Raw genomic sequence first — 12,650 nt, 5'->3', positions numbered from 1 at the left:
GCCCGATCTCTTCGGGCCCAAGCCAGCAGGTGGACATCCCCTGAGGTGTCCCAGACTGAGAGAGTGTGCAGGCCAGGCTGAGGGACTTCCCCTCCCCACAGAGCATGAATGTCATGCACCGGGCCTCTAGTAGTTATATAATTGAAATTATGAAAATGAATGAGGTATATATGTGTGTGATTGTGTTTGTGTATGAATATCCATGATGTATATTTTTTTAAAAAGCAAGTTGCAGATCAGGATTCCATTTTCATTAAAAAATGTGCCTATTTTTTATTAGAGATACAGGTATATATAATCTAAGCGAAAAATAAAAGATAAGATGAGTTTAACTGATAACAGTGGTTCTTGCTGGGAAATAAGATTTAATTGGAAGGAGAGGGGGGCGGGATAAAAGATTCAGGAAAGGGACTTAGAGTTTTACCGTATATAATTTTTTGAGTATTGGTAGATGATATTTATTTTTGGGTTTTCTGTATTTTTAAAAAAATATTGATTTTTTTATAGAGAGGAAGGGAGAGGATAGAGAGTTAGAAACATCGAAGAGAGAGAAACATTGATCAGCTGCCTCCTGCACACCCCCTACTGGGGATGTGCCTGCAACCAAGGTACATGCCCTTGACTGGAATTGAACCTGGGACCCTTCAGTTCACAGGCTGATGCTCTATCCACTGAGCCAAACCGGTTAGGGCTGTATTTTTTAATAAAATAAAATAAATGAAAGGAGCTAAGTTATATATATTTGTTGCATGAATGCGATGTATAAACCAATTTGTGTATATGTTTAGATTAATACTATGTAACAATTAGAAGTTTTTAAAAGTGAAGTCAGCAGAATATATATAGTGCTTTCTCTTCCAAACTGGGAAATCTTTTACTTGTGTAAGAATTCAAGAAGAGCAATCTGGACATGAACATTGTGTTTTCTAGCAAAATTCTGTGATTTTTATCTATAACTTAGCCTTTCTTCTGGCCAACTTGATCATGATGGTGAACAGTGATGGTAATTATAAGCAAGGACCATCTTTTTAAAATGTGTATTTCCGTTTTTCACGGATAGAAATGACATCAGATGTACCATCACTGGGTCCAGCCATTGCCTCTGGAAACCCTGGGCCTGGGATTCAAAGTGGAGGAGCCATTGTACAGAGACCTATTAAGCGGCGACCAGGGTAAGTTTGGGGTAAATTATGTCATGAATGTCTCTCCTAATAACCAGCCTGACTTACTTAATAGCTGAACCCTCTTGACTATTCCTAATCCTTTCACTTCAACTAGTTACTCAGTGCACTGCACTGCTCTTAAATAACTTTTTAAAAAATATATATTTATTTTTATTGATTTCAGAGAGGAAGGGAAAGGGATAGAGCTATAGAAACATCAATGATGAGAGAGAATGATTGATTGGCTGCCTCCTGCACGCCCCCTACTGGGGCTCAAGCCCACAACCCGGACATGTGCCCTTGACTGGAATCCGACCCGGGACCCTTCAGTCTGCAGGTTGACGCTCTATCCACTGAGCCAAATCGGCTAGGCGGGGAAGTAACTCTTTTTAATCCCTGGATTTTTTAATGTTTATTTTATTATTTTTTAAAATTGATTTTTATTTATTTTTGTTAATCCTCACCCAAGGATATTTTTTTCATTGATTTTTAGAGAGGGTGAAAGAGAGGGAGGAAGAGTGGGAGGAGGGGGCGGAAGGGGGAGGAAGGGAGGAAGGGAGAAAGAGAGAGAGAGAGAGAGAGAGAGAGAGAGAGAGAGAGAGAGAAAGAAAGAGAGAGAGAGAAACATCCATGTGAGGAAGAAACATGAATTGGTTGCCTTCCGCATGTGCCCCTGTAGACTGAACCTACAACCCAGGTATGTGCCATTGACTGGGAATTAAACCTGGCACCCATAGGTCTGTGGGCTGACGCTCTAACCACTTAGCTATGTGGGCCATGGCTGAATTTTTAAAATATACAATAGTTGTCTTTGTCTATTTATCTTTCCAGCTATCTATTTATTTATTATTTTTTTAATCCTCACCTGAGGATATTTTTTCCATTACTTTTCAGAGAGAGTGGCAGGGAACCTTCCACAACCCTTTGGTTCCTGGGATGACACTCTAACCATTGAGCGAACTGATCAGGGCTTGTCTAAGTTTCCTATAAGCAGTTTTTTAAAACCAAAAATTTCTGCAGTATAAAGGACTATGACTGTTATTGAGAAAACTTTTACTGCTTTCATTAAACTTTGTGTCTGCATTCTCAAAATGTTTTTGGTAGGCTCTCTACTTTCATGAATATAGAGAATGCCGAACCCTAGAATATTTCTTAAGTTATTAATATGGTTTTTTGTGTGTGTTTGTTTTTTTAATTTTATTTCAGAAAGAAAGGGAGAGGGAGAGAGATAGAAACATTGATGAGAGAGAATCATTGATTGGCTGCCTTCTGCACACTCCTTACTGGGGTATCAAACCCGCAATCTGGGCATGTGCCCTTGACCAGGATGGAACCTGGGATCCTTCAGTGCGTAGGCCAATACTGTATCCACTGAGCCAAACCAGCTATGGCTGATATGTTTCTTGATTTGGAATGCAGAATCTATTTAGTTCCAAAATTATTTATGAAATGCCTGATTAGCATAAGGCATTAGGCTGATTGCTAGGAGGATATGGAGGTAAATAAGACACAGTCCTTGCCTTTAAGTTGCTTATGAACATAATCAACTGAAAGGGATCATTACATACATAAATATAACACAAGGTAAAATATGCCAAGTTTGTTAAGAAAGAAAAACAAATAGACTGCTGTGTTTCACAGTATGGTAAAGATTGGCAAAGACTTCAAAAAGGAGGTTGCTTTAGAAAGGCCTGGAAGCACGGGTAGTATATTTATCCATTTTTTGGCATTAAAATTTCCTTTTTCCTTTAAAAAAATTATGTATTCAATATTATAGCTAGTCTTTAAGATTATCCCATCAATAGTAATGCAAGAGTGATTCCTTAATAACATATTCAGACTTGTTATGTCTCTAAGGGCTTTACACATTTTAACTTACGTACTGAGGCATAGGGTGGATAAGTAACTTACCCAAGCTTCTAAAGTAAGGGGAAGTTCTGTGATGTGAACCTTGGGAAGTTACCTTTAGAGTCCACGCTCTTAAATACAGTGTTATGTCTGTAAAAAAAATCACAAAAATTTAGAAGCAATATAATTATCAAAATTAGGGGCTTGGTTAAGTTACAGTATATTTAAAAATAGAGTACTGGCCCTAGCCAGTTTGGCCCAGTGGATAGAGCATTGGCCTGTGGACCAAAGGGTCCCTGGTTCGATTCATGTCAAGGGCACATACCTTGGTTGCAGGCTCCTCCCGGGCCCAGGCCCTGGTCAAGGCTTGAACAGGAGGCACCCAGTTGGTGTGTTTCTCTCACATCGATGTTTCTCTCTCTCTTTCCTTCTCTCTTCTACTCTCCCTAAAAATCAATGAAAAAATGTCCTTGGGTGAGAATTAACAACAAAAAAGAGTACTGTACAGCTATTAGAAATGACAGATATATATCAGTACAGAAAAATTTTCCCAATGTATTGAGAAAAGAGGTTACAATATATGTAATATAGCACTCTATCAGAAATATGTATAACTTATGATAGCAAAAACACTGAAAGGATATTTATGGAATTTCTGGGTTATGGGTTTATGGGAGACTTATTTCTTCTTTTGTTTTTCATTATTTCCAGATTTTTGAAATGAATGTGTGTGTATTGGTAATCAGGAAAATATATTAAAAGTAGCAATACACATTCTTTTAAAGAATAGAAAATATAGCCCTAACCGGTTTGGCCTGTGGACTGAAAGGTCCCAGGTTCGATTCCAGTCAAGGGCATGCACCTTAGTTGCAGGCACATTCCCAGTGGGGGGAGTGCAAGAGGCAGCTGATTGATGATGTTTCTCTCTCATCGATGTTCCTAACTCTCTATCCCTCTCCCTTCCTCTCTGTAAAAGTTCAATAAAATATATTTTAAAAAAAAGAATAGAAAATACAGAAAGAAAGAATAAAATAGCAATCATCCCACTACCTAAAGTCATCTCATCAATTTTTTAGTATAATTCCTTTATTCTTTACTAGTGGCCCGGTGCACGAAATTCATGCACAGGTAGGGTCCCTAAGCCTGGCTGGCAATTAGGGCTGATTTGTGGGGCGACCGGTGGGGTGATTGGGGGCCCCTGCTCACACCCGCCTTGGCTCATCTGGCATCGCCTGCTCACCAGCTCCACCCCTCTCCACCACTGCTGCTACTGGTTGCCTCCCTCTATGGGGCAACCGGCAGGGCTATTGGGGGCTCATCAGATTGCACCCACTTTGGCTGGTCTGGTGCCGCCTACTCACCAGCCCTACCACCACTGTCAATCGGGGCCTGTGGACTGGGGGCAGCTCCTGCATTGAGCATCTGCCCCCTGGTGGTCAGTGCACATCACAGCAATCGGCCATTCCATTGGTCATTCTGCTGTTCAGTTGATTTGCATATTAGGGTTTTATATAGATAGATATGTAGGTCTTTTTAAAAAACATATTGTTATTTATTTCAGAGAGGAAGGGAGAGGGAGTGAGAGATAGAAACATCAGTGATGAGAGAGAATAATTGATCAGCTGCCTCCTGCACACCCCACACTGGGGTTGAGCTCACAGCCCTGGGCATGTGCCCTGACCAAAATTCAAACCCATGATCTTTTGGTTCATGGATCAATGCTCAACCGCTGAGGCATGCCAGCTGGGCATATAGGTCTTTTTTAATAGTTATGTAACTATAGTTTTATATAGCCTGGTCTTTTCACCTAATCATATATAATAACCTCTTTTTTATATTGTTCTAAGTTCTATGTATACATATTTTTAATAGTTACTTAAAGGGAAATACTTAATTCCTATTTTGAGACATTTAAGTTGTTTTGAAGATTTTGCTTTTATATATAAAGTTCAGTGAATATCTTTGTACATAATTGTTTTTTCCATTTCAAGTTATTTCTTTAGGATAGATTCTTAGAAATGTAGTTAATGGCTAGATTTAGACAGATATTTAGGGACTGCAGGGAGGAAGAGGGACAAACACTTTCAGGATTGATGCTGATTATATACCCACCTAGAGGCCCATAATACCAATTTGTCACACTAGTGTAGATACCAAGAGATCACTGGGTTAAGGTGCTAATGTAATGTTTAAGTTTAATAGAGTACAGAGATTAATAGGAGATTGGTTTTACCTTGTTACCTGTAATCTTTCCTAATTCTCTGAAATAAAAGTCACCTCTGCTTTTGGTGCTTTCATTGAGTAACAGTAGCACATTGATTATGCTCCTTACTTGTATTTGCTTTATATTTGTATTTGTGTATACAAGTAGTCCCTTGAAGGCAAGTCTCTTGTTTTCACCTCATCTAGTACAGTCAGTGTCTTAACTGTAGCACATATTACAGGTTTATTAGAAAAAAGAAAGGAAAAAGCAGTATCTAACAACCTTTTGAGGTGTCAAATCACTCTCTAAAGTCATATTACTGTTCTGAAAGATGTTTCAGAAAGCTGGTAACACAGCTTAGAGTAGACTATAGAAATGAGAAATGGACCTGAATTATTCATATAATTTTCCTTTTTTTTTTTTTTTTGAGTGTGTTCCTACTCCTTTTGTAGAGGTTGTATTACTCGGATGTAAAACTTGGCAAAGGTTGACTGCTACCCTGGGAAAATGTAAGGTAGCAGAAGGTACTCTTTAAAAAAAATAAAAAAATTATACACACACACACACACACACACATACACACACACACATATACATACATACATATAGATTGATTTCAGAGAGGGAGAGAGGGAGAGTTAGAAACATCAGGGATGAGAGAGAATCATTGATTGGCTGTCACTTGCACACCCCATACTGGGGATTGAGCCCACAACCTGGGCATATGCCCTGGACCAGAATCGAACCCGTACCCTTCAGCCTGCAGGCCGATGCTCTATCCACTGAGCCAAATTGGTCAGGGTGGTACTCTTTTTTGATTGCTCAGTTTCTTTGTCCAGTTTGGTACAGCTAAGAAGAGGTAACATAGTTTTGTTTTACTTCTGTCTACTTCTTTACTTCTTTACTTCTTTCATTTGGGTGGGTGTTCAAGAAGCTTGTAGGTTGCCGAAACCGGTTTGGCTCAGTGGATAGAGCGTCAGCCTGCGGACTGAAAGGTCCCAGGTTCGATTCCGGTCAAGGGCATGTACTTGGGTTGTGGGCACATCCCCAGTGGGAGATGTGCAGGAGGCAGCTGATCGATGTTTCTCTAATCATCGATGTTTCTAACTCTCTCTCTCTCTTCCTCTCTATAAAAAATCAATAAAATATATAAAAAAATTAAAAAAAAAGAAGCTTGTAGGTTGAGAGTTTTTAATTTCTTAATGTTCTGTATTGTCAGTAGGCTTACACTATTTATTGTTGGCTTTCCCTAGGTTGGATTTTGATGATGATGGAGAAGGCAACAGTAAATTTTTGAGGTAAGATTTTAAAAAACTTTCTCTAGATTACTGATGTTAAAAATTAGTTCATGATCTTTATATTTCTGACTTGTATTATTTTTATCTTTATGCCTAGGGAGAATGCTTCATCCTAGAATTAAGTTTTTCTATTATATTGTATCCCATAAAATGTTCAAGCATTCTTTTAATAGCTGCAGAGGAAGAAGCTCTTTGAGGTGATGGCAGAGAATTTACAAGATCATCTGTGTTATCTATTGCTGTGTGCAGGGCTTAAAAACAGTAACTATTTCTCTGAATTCTGTAGATTGGCTAGAAGGTGGATAGTTATTCTGTTGATCTTTCCTAGACTCACAATACTGTGTTCAGCTGGCTGGTCAGCTGGGAACTCGACTCAGCTGACGTAGCTGGATATCTGTTTCTTTGTGGTCTTTTATTCTTTTTTTTTTTTTCATTAGTAGCTGTTTATTGATCAACGGTTTGATATAAATTTATTTCACATCTTCAGAATTTGCCCAAATGGATCACAAGCATTAACAAATTTTTCTTTTTCCCTTAAAAAAAAGTATAGGGGGCAGGTTGGGAGTACTAGCAGTAGTGACATTTGAGAATAAATCAACCAAAAAAATTTAGCTTGGTCTTTTATTCTTAAGGAGGTCAGTAGATCAGGCTGAGTTTCTTTACATAGTGATAGCTATAATCCAGAGGGTAAGTCCTTATCCTTTGCATTGTAGGATTTATTATACCTTAGGATAACTAAATGCTTATTAAGCCTATGCTCTGTTTTGACTTTTGTAATTTCCATTGGCCAAAGCAAATCATATGTCTACATCTGAGTCAATGTGGAGGGGCCCTACACAGGGGAGTAGATACTAGGGGCCGTAATTTGTTGGTGGGTCGTTCTTTGAAACTGATTCACTTCTCCTATAGAACAGGAATTGGAATTTGTATGTTTAATTATTGACTCTGTTGAAGCACTGAAAATGGACTTTTCAGTATATTGATGGAGTTCTTTCAGAGATGGGAAATATTTATTCTTGTGGAGATCAATTACTTGATTTTGTTTTTAAGTAAGGAAAACAGTAAGAGTCAAAGAAGGGAGGATAATCTTGACTGCAACCTGCGTTTTTCTTTTCTTCTAATTTTTTTATTATTTGATAAACATCTGATCAATGTTTAATGGATAGTATCACACTAAAAAAACCCTAAGGCCTAGTGTACATTGACACTATCAATATTTTTACAATTAAACATTATTACATTTCCAAAAATGCTAATTTTATTTGTTTTTAATTTAATTTATTAGGGTGACAATAAAATTATATAGGTTTCAAGTATACAATTCTATAATACATCATCTGTATATTGTATTGTGTTTTCACCACCTCAAGTGAAGTCTCTTTCCATCACCATTTATTCTCCTTTTACCCTCTTCTACTCTCCAACCCCCTTCCCCTCTGGTAATCGCCATATTGTTGTCTGAATCTATGAGTATTTTTTTTTCTTTGCTTAATCCCTTCACCTTTTTCATCCAGCCTCCAACTGCTTTCCCCTCTGACAACTGTCAGTCTGTTCTCAGTAAGAAAATGCTAATTATATTTAGCCAGGTATTCCCTATCTACACTGCAGGAGGTCAGAAAAAGTCGTGTTAAATGATATTGATGTCTAGGCAATTCCTTGCTCTTATTTGAACAAGTGAGTTTTATCTTCTTCCTTCATTTTATTAAACCTGCCAAGGGAAAGCTAATGACATACATTCTTTCCCAGGGCCCACACACCCTCTGGTGGAGATAGTAAGTAACCAAATTCCCACACACTGTTGTCCTAATGTTAACTTGTCAAAGGTAACTCCACATTTTGTTTTACTATCAGCAGCTTCTTGATCTTCGTAAAGATGAACAGAGCCTGTGGCCCTAAGCATTTATTGCCAGATGATATCATATTTGCTGAATATCCTTTAGAAAATGACTTAACCTTTTATCAGTAATCTATAAAATCAGTATCCAGATATTACTCTGTGTACAAGTTTGTGAATCATCAGCGATCCGGTGCATCTGAGGAGATTAGATCAAATAAACATATGCCACATACTCACTGAGGCATGGCTTGACTTGGCATGAAATCTAGCCTCTTTGCTATTTTCATTATATCAGATTGAGTGGTTTCCATCATGTCTTCATAGAACAGTGTTCTTCCTTATCGCTAAACTTCTGCACTCACAGGACCTACCTCTTACCATGATTTAGACAATCCAGGCATTTCACATACTGTTCATTTCTCAGGAGGGCATTCTTAGCCCTCTTCATCCATATTCTACCCTCTTTTCTTAAAAAAAAAAAAGAAAGAAAGAAAAAAAGATTTTTAATTGATTTTTAGAGAGGAAGAGTGAGGAATTGAGAGAGAGAAACTTTGATCAGCTGCTTCCTGCATGTGCCCCTGGAGAGCAAGCTGGCAACCTGGGCATGTGTCCTGACGGAATGGAACTGGCAACCTTTCGCTGCATGTGGGACAAGGCCCAACCAACTGAACCACACTAGCCAAGGCTGCCTGCCTTTTTTCTTTCCCAAAGTTGAAAATACTGGGCTGGAGACAAGTAGGTGAATAATAATGCAAGAATAACTTCTGTGTTTCATGTACTCACATCTGTAAACCTGCTTTTGCCCACCTCTATATGTACATGCATTCAAGTTTGAGAAGCACTATTTTAGTTACTAGTAACTCTGACATTGTACCTACAGTTTCAAAGCCTTACATTCTTTTAAAATATATATATTTTTATTGATTTTAGAGAGAGGAAGGGAGAAAGAGAGAGAGAGAAAGAAAACATCAGAGAATCATTGATCGGCTGCCTTCTCTAAGCCCCCCACCAGGGATTGAGCCCCGCAACCCAAGTATGTGCCCTGACCAGGAATTGAACAGGGATTTCCTGGTTCATAGGTCGATGCTCAACCATTGAGAACACTGGCTGGGAAAAACCTTGACATTCTTAAAAACTATTTTATAGATGTCTGGGAATATAAAGTGATGCAATCACTATGGAAAATGGTATGGCGATTCCTCAAAAAATTAAATACAGAATTACCATATGATTCTGCAGTCCCACTTCTGGGTATATATCCAAAAAAATTGAAAGCAGGATATTGGAGACATACTTGCACATTCATGTTCATTGCCCCATTATTCATAGTAGCCAAGAGGTGGAAGTGACCCATGTATCCATTGATAGACTAATTGATCAAGAAAATGTGGTATTTATATCCAATGGACTGTTATTCAGCCTTAAAAAAAGAAGGAAGTCTTGTCGCTTGCTACTACATGGGTGAACATTGAGGACATTATACTAAGTGAAATAAGCAAAATAAGACAAATACATTTGACCGTTGAACAGCTCAGAGGTTAGAGTGATGACTGCTCATAAAATAAAAAATTGTAGTATACATTGACCCTCTGTACATGTGGATTCCTAGCTGTGGATTGAAAATAACAGTTGACCCTTGAACAATGCAGGAGCAAACTGCATGGATCCACTTAACTGCATGGATCCACTTACCTGCATATATGGGGACCCACCAGTTCAAACTTGCGTTGTTCAAGGGTCAGCTGTACTCTCTGATTCTAATTATATGAGGTATCTAAAGTAGTCAAAATCAGAAAAACAAAGTAAAATGAGGGTTGCCAGGAATTGATGGTATGGAAGGTCGAAATGGAAAGATGGTGTTCAGTGGATATAATTTCAGATTTGAAAGATGAAAAAGTTCTAGAGATCTTTTGCTCAACAGTGTGAATATAATTAGCATTACTGAACTGTACACTTAAAACTGGTTAAGATTATAGTTTTATATTATATATTTTTTGCCATAATTAAAAAAACACACAACATAAAAACAACTGTCCCTAACCTTAGAGTGGTGCTGACAGGGAAGTCAGCTGTACCCTCAAGATACTATCATTTTTTTTTTTTTTTGGAGTGCCTGATAAGTAAGGGTAAAGGAGACATCAGAAACTTGAGCACTTGTTTAAAGTTCTATGGGACATTGTTATTATCTCTATGGATTTATGGTGTTTTTCCATTGGCTATTTTCCCAGTGGATATTTTTACTCCTTTCTAGTTTTCATTTCAGAGCAAAATGGACATAAGTGTGATGCTTTGAACTAATTCTTTTTTTCCTCCTTCAGGTGTGATGATGATCAGATGTCTAACGATAAGGAACGATTTGCCAGGTAATACAGTAGAACATCTCGGTCCGTGTTGTAGGACTAGGCAATGCAAGCATACTAAGTTTTAATTTTATTTCAATGTGAGACAGTTTTTCTGTCCAGTCTCTTTTCTATTCTGAAAGCTGACTAACAGTATTATAATAAATACTAGAGGCCTGGTGCACGAATTCGTGCACAGGTAGGGTCTGGCTGGCCCGCCCCAATGGGGGCTGATTGGGGCCAGGCTGGTGGGTGGGGGTGGAGGGTTGCAGGAGGTCAGCCGGTCCCACTCCCAATTGGGATGGGAGGCTGATCAGGGGTGGGACCAACCAGGGGGAGGGGCCTGGAGAAGATCCACTGAGCTGGAGCTGAGCATGGGCCCCAGGCTTCCCAGGGAGGACCGCTTCAGCAAGGAAATAGAAATGACCAGAAGACTCTTCAAACAGGCCCTGAGCTCCCTTTGGCCAGGCAGACTCAGAGCTGGTGTCTGTGTGTACATGAGACATAGCCGGCACTCGCCTTTGTCTGTTGGTCAAATCCATTGCATTGAAAAATTTGTTCCCCTTCTCTTTGGGCCCTTAAAACAAACACAGGCCAATTGGAAGACATGGGCCCCAGTGGCAGAGCCAGGCCCCACAATCACCCGGAATTTAGGCCTAAGACAACTGGATAGCAATCTCCATGGAACAGAACACACTGCTTAAGAGTCTTAATTCTCCCCCAAAATGTGCCCAGCTGCTCCTCTTTAGCCAGAATAGACTGACCTAAGCTGGTCAGTGCTCTGAGCTGGTCCGTTTCTGGCGGTGCCAGGTCCTGGGCTGCTGGTTGAGCAGCAGGTCCACAGGGTTTCTCTCCGCCACCTTCCTTGCCTCCTGAGCAGTACCTGAGAGCAGTACCCTTAGGCCCAGCATGCAAGGCAGCTGTTGCTAGAGCTGGGACTTGGAGAGCAAAGGAGCTGGCCCGTGCAGAAAGGGACCTGCAGGTGGCCAGGCTGTGCCCCCACCCTGCTTCTCAGTCTCACTCACATGGATCGGGCCAAAGCCTGCTGCCCAAGACTGATGCCACATGGGGAGGGTCACAGCAAGGAGAGGGGCACCGTGACCTGCCAGCCTTGGTGATGATCATCTCGCTGCCCAGCTGATTGAATTCGTCCCACAGAGCCTTCATTTCAAGCTGCAGGCTCACGCTGGCCACCTTTGCATTCTTCTTTACCGGTGCCTTGGTGGCGGCCATGCAACTGGCCCCAGGGCCCTCGAGGTTGGCAGCGGTGCTGGTGGTGGCTCCTGCGGCCGGTGTGTCGTAGTGACTGGTCGTTGTTATAGATTGTTTATGTTTGGGTAACATGGCTTCACACTATGACTTCAAACTAGTGGTATATATTTTACAGTGTATTTTTTTTAATCTTCATGTGAGGACGTTCAGGTCCTGGGCTGCTGGTTGAGCAGCAGGTCCACAGGGTTTCTCTCCGCCACCTTCCTTGCCTCCTGAGCAGTACCTGAGAGCAGTACCCTTAGGCCCAGCATGCAAGGCAGCTGTTGCTAGAGCTGGGACTTGGAGAGCAAAGGAGCTGGCCCGTGCAGAAAGGGACCTGCAGGTGGCCAGGCTGTGCCCCCACCCTGCTTCTCAGTCTCACTCACATGGATCGGGCCAAAGCCTGCTGCCCAAGACTGATGCCACATGGGGAGGGTCACAGCAAGGAGAGGGGCACCGTGACCTGCCAGCCTTGGTGATGATCATCTCGCTGCCCAGCTGATTGAATTCGTCCCACAGAGCCTTCATTTCAAGCTGCAGGCTCACGCTGGCCACCTTTGCATTCTTCTTTACCGGTGCCTTGGTGGCGGCCATGCAACTGGCCCCAGGGCCCTCGAGGTTGGCAGCGGTGCTGGTGGTGGCTCCTGCGGCCGGTGTGTCGTAGTGACTGGTCGTTGTGGTCATTCTGCCATAACAGTTGCTGGGCTTTTA

The 12,650-nt window shown here is 40.8% G+C and overlaps 1 protein-coding gene across 6 annotated transcripts in view; it reads left to right on the top strand.

Moving 5' to 3' along the window:
* The window catches only part of ARNT (aryl hydrocarbon receptor nuclear translocator), a 60,506-nt gene that overhangs the window by 13,623 nt on the left and 34,233 nt on the right, over window positions 1-12,650 (top strand). For 4 of the 6 annotated variants that reach the window (XM_006755653.2, XM_015558733.1, XM_006755652.2 and 1 more), the window contains exons 2-4: window positions 1,061-1,172; window positions 6,468-6,512; window positions 10,668-10,712. In XM_006755653.2, the coding sequence (XP_006755716.1) occupies window positions 1,061-1,172; window positions 6,468-6,512; window positions 10,668-10,712 (202 nt within the window). Of the gene's footprint in view, window positions 1-1,060; window positions 1,173-6,467; window positions 6,513-8,258; window positions 8,336-10,667; window positions 10,713-12,650 lie in introns of those variants that run through there. The other 2 variants (XM_006755655.2, XM_006755654.2) reach the window with 1 other exon arrangement.

The sequence above is a fragment of the Myotis davidii genome, unplaced genomic scaffold, assembly GCF_000327345.1.
Source record: "Myotis davidii unplaced genomic scaffold, ASM32734v1 scaffold653, whole genome shotgun sequence".
NCBI lineage: Eukaryota > Metazoa > Chordata > Mammalia > Chiroptera > Vespertilionidae > Myotis > Myotis davidii.
Note: the sequence above shows the minus strand (reverse complement) of the source record. Positions and strands in the feature narration are given on the sequence as shown.